At 65.5% G+C, this 21,041-nt stretch overlaps 7 protein-coding genes across 7 annotated transcripts; 4 read left to right on the top strand and 3 right to left on the bottom strand.

Moving 5' to 3' along the window:
• Positions 1-4,013: 4,013 nt before the first annotated feature.
• EMIHUDRAFT_70516 (A/G-specific adenine DNA glycosylase, mutY) lies at positions 4,014-4,553 on the top strand (the record flags this gene model as incomplete). Its single annotated transcript, XM_005789768.1, has 1 exon — positions 4,014-4,553. A coding segment is annotated over one exon (540 nt), but the record flags the coding sequence as incomplete, so codon positions are not given.
• Positions 4,554-6,018: 1,465 nt separating this feature from the next.
• EMIHUDRAFT_225565 (hypothetical protein) lies at positions 6,019-6,963 on the top strand (the record flags this gene model as incomplete). The annotated part of the gene is made up of 1 exon (XM_005789769.1): positions 6,019-6,963. One exon carries the CDS (start codon positions 6,019-6,021, stop codon positions 6,961-6,963), a length of 945 nt encoding a protein of 314 aa, XP_005789826.1.
• A 418-nt stretch (positions 6,964-7,381) lies between these two features.
• On the bottom strand, positions 7,382-8,218 carry EMIHUDRAFT_225566 (hypothetical protein; the record flags this gene model as incomplete). The annotated part of the gene is made up of 1 exon (XM_005789770.1): positions 7,382-8,218. One exon carries the CDS (start codon positions 8,216-8,218, stop codon positions 7,382-7,384), a length of 837 nt encoding a protein of 278 aa, XP_005789827.1.
• Positions 8,219-8,900: 682 nt separating this feature from the next.
• On the bottom strand, positions 8,901-9,983 carry EMIHUDRAFT_225568 (hypothetical protein; the record flags this gene model as incomplete). Its single annotated transcript, XM_005789771.1, has 1 exon — positions 8,901-9,983. The coding sequence occupies one exon, from the start codon at positions 9,981-9,983 to the stop codon at positions 8,901-8,903; it is 1,083 nt and encodes a 360-aa protein (XP_005789828.1).
• Positions 9,984-10,310: 327 nt separating this feature from the next.
• On the top strand, positions 10,311-10,784 carry EMIHUDRAFT_45392 (hypothetical protein; the record flags this gene model as incomplete). Its single annotated transcript, XM_005789772.1, has 1 exon — positions 10,311-10,784. A coding segment is annotated over one exon (474 nt), but the record flags the coding sequence as incomplete, so codon positions are not given.
• A 3,210-nt stretch (positions 10,785-13,994) lies between these two features.
• On the bottom strand, positions 13,995-15,667 carry EMIHUDRAFT_225572 (hypothetical protein; the record flags this gene model as incomplete). Its single annotated transcript, XM_005789773.1, has 5 exons — positions 13,995-14,042; positions 14,161-14,292; positions 14,419-15,244; positions 15,390-15,444; positions 15,661-15,667. The coding sequence occupies 5 exons, from the start codon at positions 15,665-15,667 to the stop codon at positions 13,995-13,997; spliced, it is 1,068 nt and encodes a 355-aa protein (XP_005789830.1).
• Positions 15,668-17,967: 2,300 nt separating this feature from the next.
• Positions 17,968-20,289, top strand: EMIHUDRAFT_225573 (hypothetical protein; the record flags this gene model as incomplete). Its single annotated transcript, XM_005789774.1, has 1 exon — positions 17,968-20,289. The coding sequence occupies one exon, from the start codon at positions 17,968-17,970 to the stop codon at positions 20,287-20,289; it is 2,322 nt and encodes a 773-aa protein (XP_005789831.1).
• Between the last annotated feature and the right edge of the window lie 752 nt (positions 20,290-21,041).

Below are 21,041 nucleotides of genomic sequence, written 5' to 3' on the forward strand. Positions count from 1 at the left end.
ACTTTGGCCTTTGTTTGCGCGTGGGGAAACACGGCGCGATGCTAACGCTACAGTATCGGCTCGTGGAGCTCGAGGCTCACGGTCGAGGGCTGGATGGAGGACGTCGGGCGTCGTGAGAACTGAAAAAGGGGGGCGGGGGGTGTGGCGAGTGGCGTGGAAATCGATATCGGATATGATATGGAGTTCACTTTTGTATTGCATGTGCATGTGCATGTGCGTGTGCATGTTACAATGTGCATGTATGTTGTAACACGCTCATGCATGTATGTTGTCATGTTGTTGTTGTGCATGCACTTGGTTATAAAGCCGTAGCACCATGCTTGGACAAGCTAAGAATAGGCCTCACCCGAGAATACAGTAGGCTGCAGAGAGAACTTGCCGCCGCGGCGGGCGTCTCTGCCGTGTGTGTACCCGACGCTTCTATGTCCGCGCGGGCGAGAGTGGTCTAAACTGTAAACTCTATGGAGCCCCGAGCATCGCTGCTGCGTGGAGAAGACAGCAGCACTGCCCGACCTCAAAACATGCACAACAAGCGGGATTTGTGACTCTGTCCTCAATTCTTCAGCCGCTCTGCCGGACGCGCTCCCCTTGTCGCGAGGGGCACCGGTGCAAGCCCAGAACCGCCTCGCCAAGTATAGCCACACGGGGAGAAACTATGAACATGATTCAGGTCTACTACGTTGAATTGAACGACTCTGCGTCGTCCGCTGCGGGCCAAACTCAACACAGTGCGTTGCGACACACACCCTTCCTGGCTGACGGTCGAGCAGTGTGCAAGCCGCGTGCGCCCATTCTGGCCTCGCCAAGCTTGGAACATGGGAATTAATGATGCTTGGGATCTAGGTCTACAACCACTGCCGTGAGTGGATCCACATTCGCGTCATAAGGCATCCTGGCCTGCTGCGGCCACAGCCAGCATTGCGTAGCGACGCACTGTGTGTGGCTGGCAGCAAGCAAACTCAAATGACGACGCGTTGCAGCCTCGTAGCTCAACAACATTGTGCATTTGAGGAAGGCTCCGTTACTAAGGCTGATAGAAGCAGCATCAGCCACACAACCAACAACAGCTTCTGGAGAGTATGCGGAGCGCAAGCAGCCGGTGATCAAAGGCGTGTTGCTGTCGGTGGCAGATTGCCAGAGGGACGCCGGCGCTTCGGTGCGTGGCTTCGGGGTGGTCGCAATTTCCACCGCTCAACTTGGAGGCAGTGTGTCTAGTGCGTTGTGCGTAGTAGTACCCAATAAAGTGCTAACACGACCCTCGGGGGCAGCAGGGGGTATGTGGCGAGCGCACGGAGGCACAGTTAGGCCGCCGTGATATCGCCCTTCCGGGCACCCCGCATCGGTAGCCGTTTAGGGGTTAAGGCTGATTGGCTAGACGAGCGGCCTACCTCCAACGGGGCAGTCTAGATCACGGGGGATGATATCCTGCCTACCGGCACGCCGGGAGGAGGTGGTTGCTCCGCCGCCGGACCGGCCTCTCCACCACCCTCGCCCAGGCCCCACTGGCCCAGGGATCTACAATGCTGTCTCATGAAGGTCCGACAGGTTCGGGACGGCACCGGGCACCGCCTCGGTATACAAAATGCGCCTGCGGGCGGACCCTCACAGATCACAGATCACTCTGGTCTACGCACACCCAAGCAGGGCTGGGATGGCTGTCAGCGCTCCCCTGGGCTTCGCATCACACCCCTCACCTGGAAGAGCAAGTAGTCGCGTAAAATCGGCATGTAAAATGCCGCATCAAGGCGTCTAAAGAAGACGACATGAATGTTCACAGAGAATGTTTACGGTTCAGACCTTTGCGCGGGGTGTGAACAGCCATTCCGCGTGGTTGAAGGTTGAAGGGGTCGGTCGACCACTTGGTTGATGGTTGAGACCTCTGTCAACCCGCTGGTTGACAGTTGAGGCAATCGGCCTCAACCACCGCTAGGGACTGCATCACAGGGTTGCTCGGAGGGAAGAGGGATGCGCAGCGCGCGCGGGAGCTGGGCCGGGCCGCGCATTCCTGGTGAGATTCGTCCCGAGTTTGTGTCAACCACACTCATGGGAGATGAGGCAGGCGCGGCAGACCCGCAACCAGTCGGCGCGGAGCTGGAGGAAATCTGGGACTGCGCGGAGGAGGCGCCCGCACGTCGTGGCACGTAGGGCTCGCCGTCACCCAGGCGCAAAAGGAGGGCGACACACGCTGCAGGGCAAGAGCACCCAGGCCATATCGCGCTCGCATTCCTCCTGCCCGCCGTCGGCATCGTCGCCTCCACCATCGGCTTCTTCGCAGTCAACACCAGCGCGCAGGGCAAGGGGTGGGACGTCCACCTCCGCAGCCGCACCCCTGCCGCCCTCTCCAGAGGGGCGGAGCCGGCCGTGGCACGCCCGTGACGCGACGCGCCCGCGACGGCTGCTCCTCTAGGCACCCTCATGTGGGCCCTCGAGAAGGGCATGTACCTCTCAGCGTGGGCAAGCAAGGCGGCGGCCGAGATCAATCATCTCCGAGGTCCGCTGGCAGTTCACTCAAGCACATCCGCAACGCCAAGGGCATCTCGCTCGGCGAGTGCATCCGCGTCTACACCGAAAAGGCGGAGGAGTTTTGTGTAGAGGTGGATCACTTCGTTCATGCCGCGTTTTTTTGGCCGAACCGACAGGGGCGCCGCGGCAGGTAGGGAGCACTCCACCGCCATCCCGTTTTTATGGCGGGTAGCTTGGGGAGTCATATGTGGTGGCGGCGTGCCGTCCTCCCATCCTGGCGAGCGAGTACAGTGTGTGTGTGTGTGTGTGTGTGTGTGTGTACACACGAGTACAGACAGTCCACGCCTGCTATTCACAGCACAAGCCCTCGCCGGGGGCTCGAGCATGCGCAGCGAAAAGCAATCCTTTTTCCAGACGGACCCCCCCCTTGTGAAAAAGTGAGGCCTGGTACTAGGGGGCTATACACTCTCTGAGGCCTCAGACCCCCCTCTGAGGACGGGTCGGACCCCTGCCTTGGCGGCACAGAGGGTTTGACTCTGACTCTGTGCCGCCTCTATGGCCTCTCTTGGCTGCTTTTGGCCTCAGAGGGTCCCTGGCTGATGGTCCGTCTTGGCGCGGCACAGAGGGCTTTGACCTCAGAGGGTGGCCCCCCCTCACGGCAGAGGCGAGAGCCCCGGGCGGAGGCGGAGCTGCCTAGCCCTCCACGAACGGCGCTGACCAGTGAGGGCGGGGAGGGGCGGGGTAGTAAAACATTACGACTTTTCACAGCGACCATCCATGACTAAGGCGCTACTCTATACGCTCGCAAGCGCGCCCGGCACCACACGCGCTTACTGCTGCAGGCTCGCCCACAGCGCCTGCGCCGTGCCCTGCGCGTGAACCAGCTTCGCACGGCCCGGCCCCGTCAACTTGAGGATGTGCTTGGAGCGGCCGCCCGACAATGTCGTTGACCCGGACTCTGATGCGCATCTTGGGTGCCTCGCCACAGCTGGGGCGCCTCGCGCAGAGTAGCTGGAGAGACAGTTCCGTCAACTCTCGCAGAAATTCTTTTTCTGTGGTTGTGGGGACGAGAGAGACTTGAAATGCCTGAAAACCCCTCTGAGCACTGAGGAGCGGCCTCGCGGGGCTTGCCTTGGCGTCTCAGAGGGTCCCCGTAGCCTCAGAGGCTGCGCCGAGAGAGGCTGGCTTGGCGGCACAGGCCTTCAGAGGGTCGGCCCAGGCACCCTCTGAGCCGCTCGTGGATGGCCTCTCTTGGCACAGAGGGTACCCTCTGAGACGAGCAGATCTGGGCCCGCTTGCCTCACACCCCCCCCCTCTGACACAACCCCCTAGTGGCCTGGTCTGTATTGGTTGCAAAAAAGAATTTCACGGTTCCCACCACCTGCGAGGGCTCGGTGGCACCGCGGCGACCAACCACGCTCTTCGCCGCCGCGCTCGGCCTCGCCGGCCGCGCGCCGAGGCGCATGACTTCGAAGAAGGACTCGTCGAGGAGCGCGGCTGCCTACCCGGCACTGTCTGCCTTCCTGGCTCACAGCACGGTGGAGTACCACATGGAGGAGCTGCCTGTCGCCGAAGCGAGACCGGCGCTCCTCGAGTGGTATCGAGCCACGCGCCGTAGGCTTCCGTGGCGAGGGGACGCGCCGCCGTACAACGGCTCCACTGCCGGTGTGAACAAGGCCGGCTCACGCGCGGCACAGGTGGCCGCGGAGCCCTCGCCCGTCGGCGAGGTGTCGGCGTACGGCGTGTGGGTCTCGGAGATCATGTGCCAGCAGACGCGCGTCGAAGCCGTCATCCCGTACTGGCTGGCCTGGATGGAAGCCTTTCCGACGGTGCAGGACCTCGCTGCCGCCTCGGAGGAGCAAGTGAACGCCAAGTGGGCGGGGCTCGGCTTCTACCGGCGCGCGCGCATGTTGCACGAGGGCGCGAAGCAGGTGGTGGACGATTTCGATGGCCAGCTACCGCAAACCGTCGACGGCCTGCTGCGCCTCAAGGGCGTCGGGCCGTACACGGCTGGAGCGATCGCCTCGATCTCGTTCGGCGTGCCCGCGCCGATTGTGGACGGCAACGTCCTACGCGTGCTCTCGCGGCTGTGCGCCGTCGCCTCGCACGTCAAGCAGCCCGCGTACGCCGACAAGCTCGCGTGGGGGCTTGCCGCGCGCCTCGTCGAGGGTGGCGGCGGCGGCGCGGCGGGTGAGCTCAACCAGGCGGTCATGGAGCTCGGCGCAACGCTCTGCGCGCCCGACGGCTCGGGTTGTGACGAGCGCGACCCGCTGCGCGCGCTGTACAAGTCGACGGCGGTAGCGCGCGACGCCCTCGCCGCTCAGCGCGCCGGCGACCTCGACGCGCTGCTCGCGCAGCCCAACCTCGGTGTGCACCGCTGTCCCGTCTGCGGGGCAGGCGCTGCTGATTTCCTCGCAAGGCTGCGTGCGGTGGCGGCGGGCGCGCCACCGAGGAGCGAGGAGGACACTGCCGTCGCGCAGGTGCACGCGCTGCTGCCGCTGCCGCTGCCGAAGAAGCGCGTGAGGCAGGAGCGCTATCTGGTCGCTGCAGTGCGGCGCGGCGACGCGGCGCTGTCACCGGGCACGGCGTGGTTGCTCGCCAAGCGGCCAGACAGTGGACTGCTCGCGGGGCAGTGGGAGTTCCCGGCCACGCTCCTCGCGGCGCACAAGGAGGACGAGCCGGACGACCCGGGCGCCGCCGCGCGCGCGACTGCTGGCGGCACGCTGCTCGAGCAGCTGGCGCCCGGCGGCGTGCAGAAGCGCTCAGCGGTGGACGGCACGCTCGAGCATGTCTTCTCACACGTGCGCCACACGATGCACGTGGAGCACGCCTGCTGCGACGCAGACGCGGCGGCGAGCGAGTGGGAGGGGCGCACGGTCGAGTGGATGGACGCCGACAGGATGGCCGAGGTCGGCATCACTGCGGGCGTCAAGAAGGTCATCGCCGCTGTCAGCGCGCACGCGCAGACGGGGTCGGCCCCGCGTCGCGCCGGCAAGCGGAGGGTGGCTGCTGGAAGCGACGACGGCAAGCAGCCGAAGATGAGCGCCTTCTTCACGAAGCGGGAGAGCTGACCACGCGTGGCAGCTGGCACGTGACCGCGACTCCGCGGGTCGTCACTGAGCTTTTTCAGTGTATGTAGCTCTTACGTACATTCCCGGAGGAGGACTGCTGACGGGGTTTGCGATGAGAAGCGATCCGAACGTGGCATTCGGGTGATCAGATCACTGCTTTTTGTATTTTGAAGTGAGAAGTCGTCGTCGTACGTCGAGCTGTCGCGACCTCGACACAGGTCGCGACTCGTGATCCTCTTTGCTCTGATAGACCACGCAGAGCTCAGCTGATGGACGCTGGTGAGGTGACGGTGGGAGGGCACCCCCCAGACAGCCCTCCCGGTGGATGGGGACGCCCAGGGATCTACACGTACAATGCTCCTCGGATGATGCCATGACGGATGATCTCGGGAAATCTGTCCGTGCCCCTCTTCCGCTGTTGTCGGGCGAGAAGGTCCAACAGAAGGTCCAACCAGCCGCACACGCGCGGTACGATGCGATGCGTATGAGGCGACTGCTCAACCTGCTGACACATGGGCTGAGAGCGATGAGGAGAGCGTCTCTCGGCATTGCTGTGGTCACGCCGACCGTGGCTGTGCCGGTCGTGCTGGCCATCTACCTCTCCAGCGGCATCACAGCTACCGAAGTCTGTGAAATCTCGCCCTCGTGGGACAGGACCTGGGAGTCCCCAGCGGCGCGGGAGGCGCTGTTGCGCGAGTCGGCGGCCTCGAGGGCGCGGGCCGCCGGCGTCAAGTTCTGCAGCTATCGCTGGGACGGCGCGATTCCGACCGTCTCCATCGTGGGTGCGGACCCGGACCTGTGCCACCCGCTGTTCAGGGCGTCACTCCTCGTGGCCAGTACCTTTGGCGCGGTCGGCTACCGAGACCTGCATGCCAAGGGCGGCGTTGCCTATATCGCCGCGCACGCGAGCAGCTCCACGGCCGAGCGAGGCAGGAGGGCAAACGCGTCCCTGCTCGCCCTCGCGTGGGCGTCCATGGTCTGCCTCGCGCTCGCGGGGGTCATCAACGTGACGCACTTCAACGCGGCGCACAACGGATGCGCCCTCGGGTTCTACGTTACCAACTCGGGCCACACGTGGGCGCTCTGGAGGATGCAGAGGGTAGCGGCGCACCGGACCCGCCGCCGGCTCGGCGACGCTCCGCCGTCGCTCGCGGGACGGTGGTGCCTGCAGGTGGACCCAAAGGCGCACCGGCCCGGCTCCTCCTCGCTCAAGGAGTGGATGGCCGTTTTGTGGACCATGTGCTTCGGCGGCGCCCTCGTTGTGCTCGGCCAGGTCTTCGCGCCCGTCTCGTGGGCGACTTGGTTCTCCTCCGCTGCGGTGCTCGAGTGGCTCGCCACCGAGCTCGTCAACACGTCGGTACTCATACACTACTTTGATATGCGTCAGCTGCGGCTGCTCGAGGCCAAGCTGTCCTACGGCCAACCCTGAGCGCTGCCTATTACCGTACTCGAGCTACTGTCTCGCCGAGAAAGCAGTGCCGTACAGCGTACAGTACACGGTCTACCGTCTACTGTGTTTTACTCGTGTGTTTCGCTGTGCACGTGTGTGACATTCGGCTTTACAACTTACATGCTCAACGCGCAAAACTCTCTCTCCACGTGTGCACGAAAACGCACACGCACGGTGTCTCAGTCCTCACGTGTCACGACGGTGGGACAGACGGCAGAGACCACACCCGGACACGGAGAGTCGAGAGACGAGCGGCGAGGCGTATACGCGACGCCGCGACTCGATCACGCACTGTTTCCATTCTGAGCTTACGTATAACACATACACACGCGTGCCGTTACTCTATGGAGCGCGGGCGAGGTACGAAAAAGTCCGTCGCTCGCTGTGTCTCACACCCTCAGCAGCCCGCTCTCGCTCTCGTTCCCGCGCGGAAGAGGCTGAAGCCTCGTGGCAGCCCCGCGCCACGCGTTGGGAGGCGGCGCAGCCACGGCCGCGATGCGCGGAAGGCGGGCGCCGAGCGCAGCTCGGCGTCCATCGCCTTGCACACCAGCAGAAAGGGCCGCCGCTGCGCCAGGCCGCCGAGCTGCCGCAGCAGCGCCTCGAGAGAGCTCGGCGCGAGCGGGTTGAACATAAAAAAGACGTCGGCTGCCGCGGGCGGCAAGCGCGACCGGCCGAGGGTGCGAGAGACGCAGCGGTAGCGGCGGCGGCGGCGGCCTCCGGCGAGCCTCGCCAGCATCTCGCGCCCGAGGGCGGCGCGCGCGCCCACCACCTCGTAGCCGTCGCACGAGACGTCTGGACGCCGGAGCGCGGCGACGAGCAGCGCGCGGCCGGAGCCGCAGCCGAGGTCGGCAAACGAGCCACCACGAGGGACTAGGCTGACCACCGCCGCGAGCTCCGCGTAGGGTGTGAAGCTCTCCGCGGGCGGCCGCAGCAGGTGCGTGTGCTCGAGGTCGTACCTCCGGAGCGCTGCCAGCGGCGCGGCGCCAAGGCCGCGCAGCACGCGCGCCTCGTCGATGCCGGCCACCACGTCGAGGAGCAGGTCGATGTCGAGCTCGCTCGATGTCGGCTCCTCACACGCGGCGTTGAGGATCGCCGCCGCCGTCCGCCGCAGCGCGGCATCGCCCGCCGGCGAGAGGTCGGCCGCGGTGACGCCGGCGCGGCGCAGGCACGCGGCGAGCTGCGGGTGCAGCCACGCAGGGCCATCCGCCGGCAGCTCGAAGTACGGCGAGTACATCACCGGGACCTGTCTGGCTATGCTGGAGCCGCGCGCCGTGGGACAGTATCGCCCCCCCCCCTCCCGGGGGAGCCTTTTGCCGGAAGAGAGTTGGCTCGTGAGGTTTTGATTTTCAATACCAAACAACTCTAACACTCACACGCACACTTGAGGTTTTGTGCCATGTGGGACCTAGTAGAGCGAGCAAAAGAGCTTGCCAGGGATGTCGCGCTATTCCTTCGCCGCGGCAACCCAGGAGACGAGGCACGGGTGGGCGACGCCGACGCGGACGAAGGCGCATCTAGCTCAGGCTGGAAGGCTGAGATTGAGTCCATCACCAACGGTGCGGCCGGCCGAGCGGTCCCGTCGCAGCCCAGGCTGGAAGGCTGAGATTGAGTCCATCACCAACGGTGCGGCCGGCCGAGCGGTCCCGTCGCAGCCCACCAAGCAGGTGCGCAAGTCGCCCGCGTCGGAGGCTCCGAGGCCATCATGTTCGGCAGCGCAGAAACGCCCCAATGCGCCGCCCAGAGCCCTGAATTCGCAGAGCGGTGCGACGCCGTAGCCTCTATGATGTGCTGCGCGCGCTAGGCGCACCCTGGCGCCGGGTGCACCCGGACCCACCCGGAGGGGCCCGGGAAGAGGGTCTAGCGGCCCTCCAGCGGCCCCCCAACGCCCCCCCCGCGGCCCTGATTTGGTAGGTATATCACACAAATGATGGGTCACTATAATACCCACGACTCAGGGTACCGGAGCGTCGCTGAGCCTCCTCGCGGACGCGGAACTTTTGTTCCACCTCGGGGCTGTTCCAGTCGCTGTAGATCTGGAGGAGCTCCGCCTTGCAGCGGTAATACAGTTTCTCGAAGCAGGCTGCCCGAGCCTGAAGAATGGCACACTCGTGACACTTGTCCTCGTGGGCGAGCTGAATCCCGTAAACGTTCCGCATATCATCGAATTGCGCCTCGTTCAGGCCGGCGTCGATCATCCGACGGGTCACCCGACGTTCGAAGACGCTTTCCTGATCGCTGTCCGAAGACGCGTCGTCGGGACGAGAGTCGCTGGCAGGCAGGTCCTCGACCGCCGGCTCCTCCTCGACCGCGGGCTCCTCTGGCGTCGGCACGTCCTGCAACGTTTCTGGAACGACAGCGAGAAGCGCCTCCGCGCCCGCCTGCCGCCGCTTGCACTTTCCCAACTCCTTGTCCACGCCGCTCGCGTGCGTCTCGAGCCGCTTGCCGTACACGACCGCCTGCTCGAGTCGCGCGCCCGCCAGCTCGCCGCGTAGGTCCCACACAAGGTACGCCAGCGCAGCCTTCTTCAGGTTCTTTATCTGGAGAGCCATCAGCGCGCCGCGCCGCTGCGACAAAAAGAGCGTGTTTACGGCAGCTTTCGCGGCGATGATGATGCCGTTGGTGACCTCGCCGACGATGCTGACCTCGTTGGAGGGTGCGGGGACGGGATGGTTGCCGAGGAGCATGGTCTCGAGGCGATTTAAGAGCGCGGTGGGCTCCAAGGCGAGCTGCGCCGAACTGGAGCGAGTCGGCCGCGCCCGAATTGCTGGCGCCGCATCGGCGCCGGTCGAGTCCGACACGACCGCGGTCTTCTCCACCGGCTCGAGGTTCGCTATCCGCGGCGCTGCACGGGGAGCTGGGAGCCGCTCCCCGCGCCGAGGACTCGGCACCCTCGCAGCCAGCCCCAACGTCTCACGTCGTTCGCTTAGCGCCCGGGGCTTCGTCCAGCACCACTCGCAACAGCTCTCGCGCGCCGCCGTCTGTGGCGACGCGCAGAACATCAACGGTCAACGCTGCTCGCAATATGCGTGTCGCGCACTCATTCATGACCGGTCTCAATGCCCCACCCCCCTGCGCGCGGGCCTTCTAGGCCCGCGGGTAGTCTCCCCCCATCCCCAGGGCCTCCAGGGCTCGCACCTCAACCTCTCACAGACCAGCGCATAGCGCCATATTTCACGTTATTTTCTTCTCAGAACAAGCCGGCTCAAGTGCGCGGGCCTGGCGGAGGCTTCTCTTCTGTGTATCGCGCGCTGTGGAGGCGCTGTAGACCGACTGCAATGCTCCTCGCGCCGTCAGCGATCAGCTTCGCGCCACGGCCGCCGGTGGCCGCGAGGCTCCCAGCCGGCGCCGCGCTGCCAAAGCTCATCGTTTTCGATCTCGACAACACTCTCTGGACGCCAGAGCTGTACCAGGTGGCGAGGAGGGTCAAGGCAGCACCTGTCGCCGGCCGGGACGTCAAGCTCTTCCCTGCCGCGGCGGCGGCGCTGCACGAGATTGACACGTGCGATCGTTGGGAGGGAACGCAGATCGCGGTGGCCTCGCGCACAAACCAGGGAGACTGGGCGCGGACTTTACTCGACGCGTTTGAAGTGCCGGGCGACCCCAGTCGCCGCCTTTCGGACCTCGTCGCGTACCAGGAGATCTACACGGGCAACAAAAGGGCGCACTTTGAGAGCCTGCGCCGGCGCAGCGGGCTGCCGTTTGGCTCCATGCTCTTCTTCGACGACGCGCGCGGCGGCCGGTTCGGAAACTGCGAGCCGGTCGCGCGGATGGGTGTGCTCTCTGCGCACTGCCCCAACGGGCTCACTGACGGCGTCTGGGCGCATGCCGTCCGGTCGTACGCCGCGCTCGCGGCCGACGAAGCTTGGATGGGTATGGTGGTTCCGGCAAGCGGCGGGGCTCCCGAGTCGCCCGACGAGGCGTCCGCGTCGGCGTCCGCGGCGGCGCGCGAGGAGTCGAACGGCGGGCCGCACGACGCGACCGTCGTGCGCTGGCTCGAGGGCAAGTCGTTCGGCTTTGTGCGCCGCGTGAGCGGTGGCGGCGACCTCTTTGCGCACGCGTCGGCGCTGCCGCCCGGCGCGCCAACGCCGCAGAAGGGCGACGCGGTGAGCGTGCTTGTCGGCGTCGACCGCGGCGGCCGCGTGGCGTGCACGTCGGTGACACCCACGGGCGGCCCCGGCCCGAGCGAAGGTGCGAGAGGGGACGCACCCGCAGCTCAGTTGGGCCGAGGAGATTCATATGTGAAAGCGAGCAGGGGCGCCGCACTTCACGCAGGTCGACACCCCTAGACGGCGCGGAGCCGAAGCCGTCCGTGCCACGAGTGCGGGACGCACGCCGTCCGTGCTGACGCCCCCGCCGCCGCGCAGGCGGGTCGATCACGCTGCCCTGCTTCTCGATGAATATGCCCTTCGCGGGACTGGTCGCTCATGGGCGCAAGACGCTCGAGACGCGCAACGGCACGATGTTTGAGCGCGCGACCGGCCCGCGCGTCTAGAGGCAGTCCAGAACAGACGGGGACGGGATGCTCCATGCAGATCCCTGCAGGTCCCTGCAGCCTGCCAGCACTCGAGAAGTCTGTGGACCCACGCCACACGCGCCTCCCTTCCTTGACTCGAGAGACGAAGAGAAACGGAGAGACGCCTTTCAATCACTCGGTGTCGAGACGCCGCTCCGACGCGCTCGACTCTAGTCCTCGCACCGCAGGCCTCTGCCTGTTGCACGTGGGGCGGCGCACCTACCCGGACGGTGCATCACATGGCGAGTCACTGTGAGCCCTCGAGGCCCTTGGAACGGGAGAGGGATGCTCACAGGCGGCAAGCATCGCGCCATCCTCGCGGAGGCGGGCGACAGCGAGGAGGAGATTGGGCGCACGACGGCGCTGCCGCCGGGCTTCTCGCGCGGCGGCGTCGTCGCGCTGCTCGAGCTCGGCGACACGCGGCCGGCCAGCCTCGAGGAGAGGTCGACGGCCGAGGTGTGGAGCAGACCTCGGCACATCTCTCGGCTCTTGGACCCCTCGGCTTCGCGGTCTGTGTCATCTCGGCACACACCGTTTGGCCGCGCGTACGTCCCACCCTCCACAGCCCTCGGGACGCCGCGTGTCTCGGACGCATCACGCCTCTCGGATGCATCTCGCCTCACCCAGCCGGCCTCACCCCTCGAGCTGTTCGGCCGCGCAGGTGCAGAGCGCCGCGTGCGCCCTTGGCAGCGACATGGGGCGCTACCTCACTGAGGCGAGGTGGGGAGCGTCCCCGGGAGGGAGGGAGTGGCGGGAGCGAGTGCGAGGAGGTGTGTGCGGCCAGCTGGTTGGTTGGGAGGGAGGGAGGGGCGGGAGCGAGTGCGAGGAGGTGTGTGCGGGAGCTGGTTGGTTGGGAGGGAGGGGCAGGCTGCTCACCCGCGCGCACCGGGCCTTGCTTTTTGAATGCCGGGCCAGCTCCTGCCTGTCTGGGTGTGGAGATGCGAGGGGTTCCCGGCCCTTGCCTGACCAGGTTGTGTTGTACCTTAACCTACCTCGACTTACCTAGGTGAAGCGGGCGTCCTTCCTCAAGGCGCCGGTGGCGATGCGCGGGCAGCCGGGGATGTTCTCTGCGACCGTGCCGCGCGCGGCGCTCCCCGACGGCTGGGAGGTCGTGGTTGGGGAAGAGGGCGCGAGTCGCGCTGCGGCACAGGCGGTTGGAGCGCCGAGGGAGGGGCCGAGAGTGCGGCAGACCTATGGCTAACCTCTTTTGCCTTTCGCTCTATTTCGATCGTTATGAGTCTTCGGGTTGGTAGATGGTACTATACCGTTATTAGGTGAAGTTTTGTAGTTTCTCGGCAAGAGAATTCTTTTTGCGGCGCGTCCGAGGACGGCTCGAGCGCCGCCCAGCCTGTTCTCCGCCTTGAGAGCGCGCCGCACGTGAATAGGTGCTGCGCCGGTATTTTGGGTTGCAAACTTGTGGGATGCTCTGGGGGGAGGCGCAGGCGAGGGCCCTAGGGGGTACCCATGCGGGGGGGAGATGGGGTCCCCCAGCCCGCCGCAGGCGCCGATTTTTGGCATTTTTTGTTTTTCGCGCATTTTTTTACTTGTTTTCATGGGAATTCGGCGTACTTGCGGCCATGCTATCACGCCTTGCGACATCCTTTCGGCGCTGCTGACCGTGCCATGCTGCTCAACTGACCTCCTGCATAGCTCGCGGCCTTAGTCTTCGGCATTCAGTGACGACCTGATCGTACGGCCAGTAGGAAGGTGTCCTTCCAGCGCGTGCACGCTTCTGACGCAATGCGCGTCACAAACTGCCTCGGATTGGCTGCTGGCACTCTCGAGGCTGTGCCTACACAGCCTCGCGCGCATGGGCAGTCAATAGGGACCACGCACCTTCTCAGGACAGCGCCGGTGCCTCTCTCTTGGACCGGCAAACGTGGTGGTCTCGTGTCACCGATGTGGGACCAGTGCGGCATCGCGCCATCGACAGCTCTGAACTGCGCCTCACCACTGACCGGGAAGGCCGCCAAGTGGGCCAGCACCGGTCGCACATTGTGGCAGCAGTCAGCAGCGCATGTCTGATAGCTAGAGCAGCAGCGTCAGGGTCGCAGGGTCGGATCGTGTCAAGCCTCTCGCCCGGCCGGCCGTGTGCAGACGTCGGCCTGTCTGCTGTCGCGCCGGTCAGTACGACCGATCAGGTTGGAGTTTTCTGATGGCTAGAGGATCTATCTGTATGTACTCCTCGAGATCTCTCCAAATCTGCCCTCTAATCAACCGTAATCATTCGGGAAGTCGGTGCTAACGGAGACTAACGGAGCCGGAGCCCCGTTTGCGTTTCCGCACGGCTGCGCGGCGCACGGTGCCTCCGGGGGCCCCCGCCTCCCCCCAGAGGTGGGATGTGAACACTGTATTTTATGTGACAGTACACTGCAACAGGACACGGGGACATGCATCGGTTGTCCTCGTTTCTCGGCTGCGCGAGTTCACATCCGAGATACCTCCTCCTGGCTCTCCTTACCGGCGGCTTGGGGAGCCCTTCGCTGGGCCGCCAAGGTCAGCGCCACCCCTCTCTTGGATCTGTTGGCAAATCGCCTTGCTCGCCCTCCGGACCGAAAACGCAACCCCTTCCCGGGCGCCGCTTTCGCCGCCCCGCCCAAAGCCCCGCCCGTCGCAGCGCCCGCCGCAACGTCCGCCGCGACGCCCGCCGGCCCGCCCGCCACCCAGTGGAGGCGCAGCCGCCTCTCAAACTCCTTCTCTGCCGCCGCGTAGAGCGGCTCGTCGAGCTCGTCGCGGAAGCCGCGCAGCACCGACGCGTTGTACCCCCGTCCTGCCGATCCGTAGCAGACCCCGTCCTTGTCCTTGAGCCGGCAGCCGCCGCCGCCGCGGCGCGCGTCCGAGTTGCGGGAGTGGCCGAGCGACTGCATCTCGCCCTCGACGGGCGCCGTGCCTCGGCCGAGCGATGCGTGCAGCAAACAGACCGACTCGCGCCACCGCTCCACGAGTCCGACAAAGACGAACGCGTCGGAGCGGAGCAATCGAATGGCGCGCGCGAGCAAGGCCTGAGCGCCACGCGAAGGGGGCAGGGCGCCGCAGTCGAGCCCGTTGAGCATCTTGACCTGGCAGCCCGCGACGCCGGGGAAGCGAGCCCACAAGTCGACGGTCGGCGCCGCGTGCTTCATCGCCGTGCGGGAGGCGTGCCGCGTGATGCCCCAAGCGTGGTAGTTGTCGAGGAAGGCCGAGATGAGCCGCTGCGACGGAGTGCGGAACATCGCCGCCAGCCCTCCGCCACGCGCGGATTTGGCCGCGGCGTGCGAGAGCATGCCCGACGGAGAGAGGAGGAGCTCGGCGGGGGTGACCGGCACGTGGCCCGCAAAGGGCATCACCAGCCGGCCGGCGCAGCGGAAGCCGTCCCTCGCTCGGCGCGCCTCGATGGCATGGGCCATCCGCACGTCGATCTGCCCCTCTGCCATCGCCATGTAGACGATGTGCCACGCGGGCAGCGCGGGCGTGCAAGCGTACTGGAGCAGCGAGATGCCGAGAGTCGAACCGCACTTTGGAATGTGAAGCCAGCGGACGGCCACACCGCCGGAGCCGTTGGCGGGCAGAGCCTCAGCAGCAGCAGCAGCGGCACACTCTGGCGAAGCGCAGCAGTGCCTCTGCGCAAGCGAGCGGCACCGGGCGCAAGAGTGCACGTCAACGCACTCCGGCTTGAAGTCGGAGCCGCAGAGGAGCACGGTGCTCTGCGTGCCCAAGATGTGGTGACGCGCGCCGGTGAAGGCAGGCGCTGACGTGCGGCCGATGAGCCTACAACGAGTCCGTACGAGCCTCAGCGTTTTTTTTTGGCGCCACTGGTCTCTGTCCGAGCCGTTGTTCTGCAAACAAAAACACAACCACGGACCCAAGACGCACAAGCTCACCTTCCTTGTGCCCTTGTTTGTTCTCTTGGCACCTTGGAGTGCTGGGGGGGGCGACAGGGAGGATGTGGCCTTGAGTTATGTGTACGCCTACTCAGGGTGTGTGGCAGCCCGCTGGCTGTGTGTCTTGTGAGCCTGTTTGTGTCTGTGTGTCGCTCGTGCGTGTCGTCATCATCTGTCTAGCGTCCACCCATACCGCGTTGTGGTGTCCAGTCCGAGCCTGGCTGTTCTTCACCTTTCCACCTTCCTCCCTACTTCCTTCCTACATACATACAGCCGTGAAGTGACAAGGGCATCGAGTGCGACCCGCCATAAAAACGGTATGGCGGTGGAGTGCTCTCTACTGCCGCGGCGCCCCTGCCGGTTCACGTCGACCGGCTGCTCTCGTGGCGCCGAGGCGTACCGCTTCGGTCATGTCTCGCTCGCTGCGAGGTGCCTTTTGGCATGTGAGCGCTGGCTAGAGACGCCAGGAAGCTCGCCTTCCTTGCCTGCGGCCGCGGGCGTGCGGGCGGGCCCGCCAGGCTCGGCGAAGCTCGGCGCGGGTCTTCGAGCTCGCCGCCGGCGACGAGCCAGCATGGCTCGTAGCTCGACGGGAGCATGCCCAGTACCCTCTCGGCGGCATTCTGTACAGCCTCGCCAAGCTCTCTGGGAAGGTCCGCAGGGCCAGGGCGGGCCGTATCGGGCGCGATGGCGCGCTCAGAGTACCATGCCTACCAGCTCTCCGATCGGGTCGCCGGCAGCGGGCTTGCGCGGCGCGCCGCTCGACGGCGGGCTGCTCACCACCCTTTCAACAGTGTCTTCTGCCTCGCTTCTCTCGCTGCAACCGCCTCCGGAGGCCGGCGCCGGCCGCCTCGCTTCGCCAGCGCTGCCTACGCCTACGACATGCGCGTCGGCTCGCCGCCTCGCCTGCGGCGGGCCCGCGTCGCGCGCCGCTCGTCGGGAGCGTGGTCAGCAGGCTGTGCAGCGCAGCCTGACTCACTCAGAGCGCCGCTGATACGGCGCGGGGCCGCGGTCGGCGCTGCTACCGCGCACGCTGCGCTTTGTGCGTCTCATCGTGTCCTAGCTGCGTCGTCGACGCCACTTGCCGCTCGCCGCTGGCGCTGCCCTGCCCCCCCTGCCACCGAGCAAACAAACACACACACATTATTAATCATCGGGTAATAATTATTAATTATTAATCATCGGGCCGCGGCGCGGCGCGGCGGCGGGCGGCGCGTGGCGGCGGCGCGGCGAGGCAGCGGGCGACCTGAGGGAGGGTGTAGAGGATGTAGAGTGTAGAGCGCTGTAGAGCTGTAGAGCTCGAGAGCGCTGTAGAGCTGTAGAGCTCTACATCCGCCGCGGGACGAAGCGCCTGCGTTGTAGAGCGATGTAGAGGCGCTCTACAACGTGAAATCTCTACAACACTCTACATCATAAGCGGCGAACGAGGCACGGTCGCTCTCCGACATGAGGCGCGTTGCGCACTTGCCAGTGCTACCCTGGCCTTCTGTCTGCCCGCCCAATGGGTGGCAGGTGCCTCTGCTGCTGTGGCATGCCTCACGGCTGCGACTGGCCGGCGCCTCGGCGCGTCAGCTCGGCTCGGCGTAGCAATAGTGGCCAGCGCAACTCGCCTGGACTCAACGCTCAGCCAGGAGCGCCCGCACGCGCCGGCGCGAGGCATGGCGCATGCAATGCGCCTGAATGCTCGCCTCGCCTCGCGCAAATGCGACCGTCCTCGCAGCCGACAGTCCGCCGCCTGCTAAAGAAGCACTGCGACGAATGCGGCACCGGCGACGCATGGCAGGCTGGTCATGACGCAGTTATAGGGTGTTGTGTGCCGTCAGAGTGACTCTTTGTGTGTGAGGGATAGTCAGGGCCGTCCATCAGAGCTCCAGTAAGCTTGGAGACACCCCATTAGTGCCACTAGACCATCAGGTCCTCCTCGTTGTCCGAGTTGTTCTCGTCCGAGTCCGAGTCGCAGCGCTCGACGCGCGGAAATTCTTTTTTCTTGAATACAAGAGGGTTGTATTCATGAATTCAAGATTTCTGGCCTTGAATACGTATTTTCCTGAATTTTTCTGCGCTCCGCGAGGTATTCAACACCTAGGATGGTTTTGTTGTTTGCCGGCAAACAACAAAACACACCGGCCCAGACCGCCGCCCGGCCCGCCCGTCCGCCCGCCGCCTACGGTGCCCACCCCGCGCCCCCGGAGCCCGAAAACGGGGCGCCGCGAGCTCGCAACGCCGAGTTTTCCTCGAAATCACACCACATACTGGTTGCCCCTTCCTACGAGGAAGCCTACGAGGAAGGCAGACGAGAGGGTGGGTGGGGGGTGGGGGGGGGGGGCTCTTTCTGCCTGTGCGATGTTGTGCTACACGTCAGAGCCTGTCGAGACTGGGGCTCCACTCGAGGTAATGTCCACACACATGGATTCCAAAGCATTGTAATTGCAAAGGGGGGGGAAGGTCCCTCGACCCCCGCCTGCAACGCTCGCGCGACAGCACACCACTGCTCCGCAAGGGTCGCCTCAATTCGACGGCGCAATCCTTGCTCAACGGCATCTCTCTCCCAACTTCCTCGTGGCTCCTATGGATCGCTTCTAAGAGCTTTACCCGTTCGCAACTGTATCGGCGATGAGGACCGGCTCGCCGGCACTCCGAGAGCATCTCACGAAGCTCAACACGAGCGTTCGTTTCCTGGGTGCCATCGCCGAGCGGGCAACCCAGGCGCTATCGACCCAAGCGCTGCACAAATTTGAACGAGGCGTCGGCTGGCTCATGGTGCTGCCGAGCGCTCTGTGCATCGGCGCCGTGGAGTTATCACGCAACATGACGATTGATGACGCGTCCCTCGCACCCGGGCACAAGCTCGGCCAAACAGTCAACTTCTTGGTCGTCGCAGTCGCCGTCGCTCCCGTGCTGGCCTCCTTCCTGGTGAGCAGCGTGCTGGTCCGGGTTCCTCTCAGCGTCCTCGGAAGAGACGAAGGGGTCGCGATGGCGGCCCTGCTTCATGAGGAACCGCCACTTATCACGGGGAAGTCCTCCTCGCTGGACAGCATCTTGGCCCTCGTCGGCGTAGGCAGCCGGCGTGGGAGTGCGAGCGTGGCCGTCATGAAGCGAGCTTGTATGGCCGAGCGCCTCAGCACGTCCTCGCACCCCGACGAAATGCTGCAGTGGGCCCTCTTGCTGGCATATGCGTGCCAGATCACACACGTGCTCTCCGGACAGTCAGAGCTTGAGAACGACGCAACGTTTGCGGTTATATTGCTGATTGGTTTCCCGGCACTCGTCTATGCGGCGCGCCAGCTGCGCAACCTGCGCATCCGCATCGCCACGCAGCATAACGCCGCCGACTTGCTTGAGCGCTTCCACGCACGCATGCGCCATCTGGTGCTGCTCCAGCTGTGCTGCGTGTGCCTTGTCCTCGTCACCGCCGTCTCGTCGCCGTTGCTGCTCCCTCCGGTCGCCTACAGCAGCGACGCCAACCCATGCACCCTTGTCACGCGCTGGTTCCTGTGGACCAAATGCCGCCGCAGCCACGCCCTCACCGGCAGCCCGTACACGTGCTCGGCCGACGGCTACGGGCCGTACAGCTCTGCCTACGCCGCATGCAGCGCAGCGCGCTCGCAGCTTCCATTCCTGGCCGTCACCTACTCCGCCATCATGCTTTCGCTCAACGCGCTGCTGTACCTCTGGCTGCTCACGGCCACCGACGACGCCGCGCCGCCGCCCTCGCCACCGCCGGCCGAGTGGAGGGGCCTCGAGGCCTTCTGGCTCGGCGCATGGCTCTTCACGACCATCGCCATCGGCTGCTCGCCGCTGTACGTCGCGGCGCTGCTCGCCGACCGCGGCGGGTATGAGCACATGCCATCGCCGACCACCTTCGAGGCGCTCGCGCGGCTGCGCGTCCAGACGGTCAACATTCTCTGCTGGTGCACCGCAATGCTGCTCTTCAACACGCCGCGCGTGCGCCACGCGTACCAAGTCGTCAAGCTGTCGCGATGCCTCGGCTGTTCGCGCGAGGTGGCCGGCACGCTCGCGGCGATCGTGAGCGGCGAGCCGGCGACGACGTACAGCAAGTACGCGGAGCCCACGACGCTCGCGTTTGCGCCACTTGGCGTCGCGGCGCGCGGCGTCGAGGCCTTCCTCGCTGGCGACGGCCTCATGGAGGACTCCATCAGGAGCCAGATGGCGCGAGGCGGCGTCGAGGCCATCCGACGCGAGTTCGAGGCGTCCGGCAGCGAGGCGGACGTCGAGTGCATGCGATACGTTCTCGACGAGGAGGCGGGCTCGTCGCCCACGATCTTCCCGAACGCGCCCTTCCCTCGCGACTGCGACTGGACCATGCGCGCGCGCGCCGACCGCACCGATCCGCTCTCGGGGCGCGGGCTGCGCCTCTGCCACTTTGTGGAGCACCCAAGCGCGCGGCTCGCCGGGCTGAGCTCCGCTCACGTGGCGGCGCTGCGCATCTACACGACCGCCGCCTTTCGTTCCATCAACGAGCCGCTGCGCGACCACTCGCGCGTGGCTGCCAAGAAGCCGCACCCGCTACCTGTGACGGTCGCGCTCATCGCGGACGCCGTGCGCAGGCTGCGGGCGGCGGCGCCCGACGCCGACGTGCCACTCGATCTGTATCGCGGCCTGAAGAACGTGCAGGTGGGCGACGCCTCGAGTAGCTTCGTCGGGCGCGGCGGCACCGAGCGCGCGCCGATGTCCACCACGAGCGACGTTCGCGTGGCCGTCCGGTATGCGGCGAGCGAGCATTCGGTGCTGCTGCGCCTGCGCACCAAGAACGCCATGGAGCGGGGCGCCGATCTCGCCTGGCTGTCGGCCTTCCCCGGCGAGCACGAGTTCCTCTTCCCGCCGCTCACGTTTTTGCAGCACGTGGCCATGGACACCGTCGACATTGGCGGCCGCCCATTCCGGGTGCTCGAAATGGAGCCGCGCCTCGGCTGAGTCGGGGGGGTTCCCGTAAAGATCGTGCTATGCTAGGGCACGCGAAAGAACGTGGCGCGGCCGGCCTGAACCCGAGTATGCGTACACGGGACTGGCGCGCACTGGCACTACGAATAAGAAAGCCTATCTCCCGGGGTATCTGGAAAGGTGGACCGGACCTGCCGCGTGCCGGCCTGCCGCGGCGGGCGTTCATTCACGCTCGCTCGCTCAATCAACTGGACCGCAACGAAAGTCGGCGGGCAGGTCGCGTAAATAAAATCCCTAGGTGTGGAGTGTGCGGTGGCGGGTACCGTGTTTCTGCAAATTTAAAGGTAGGCACACAAAAGGATCAAAACGGATTCTCCCACCGCCTTTTTCTTCTGACTGCGTCGCGCCCCACCGCAACCAGGCCAAGCAGCAGGCGGAGCGGGAGCTCGACAAAAACACAACCACGGACCCAAGACGCACAAGCTCACCTTCCTTGTGCCCTTGTTTGTTCTCTTGGCACCTTGGAGTGCTGGGGGGGGCGACAGGGAGGATGTGGCCTTGAGTTATGTGTACGCCTACTCAGGGTGTGTGGCAGCCCGCTGGCTGTGTGTCTTGTGAGCCTGTTTGTGTCTGTGTGTCGCTCGTGCGTGTCGTCATCATCTGTCTAGCGTCCACCCATACCGCGTTGGTGTCCAGTCCGAGCCTGGCTGTTCTTCACCTTTCCACCTTCCTCCCTACTTCCTTCCTACATACATACAGCCGTGAAGTGACAAGGGCATCGAGTG

The sequence above is a fragment of the Emiliania huxleyi genome, assembly GCF_000372725.1.
Source record: "Emiliania huxleyi CCMP1516 chromosome Unknown EMIHUscaffold_125, whole genome shotgun sequence".
In the NCBI taxonomy this organism is placed as follows: domain Eukaryota; phylum Haptophyta; order Isochrysidales; family Noelaerhabdaceae; genus Emiliania; species Emiliania huxleyi.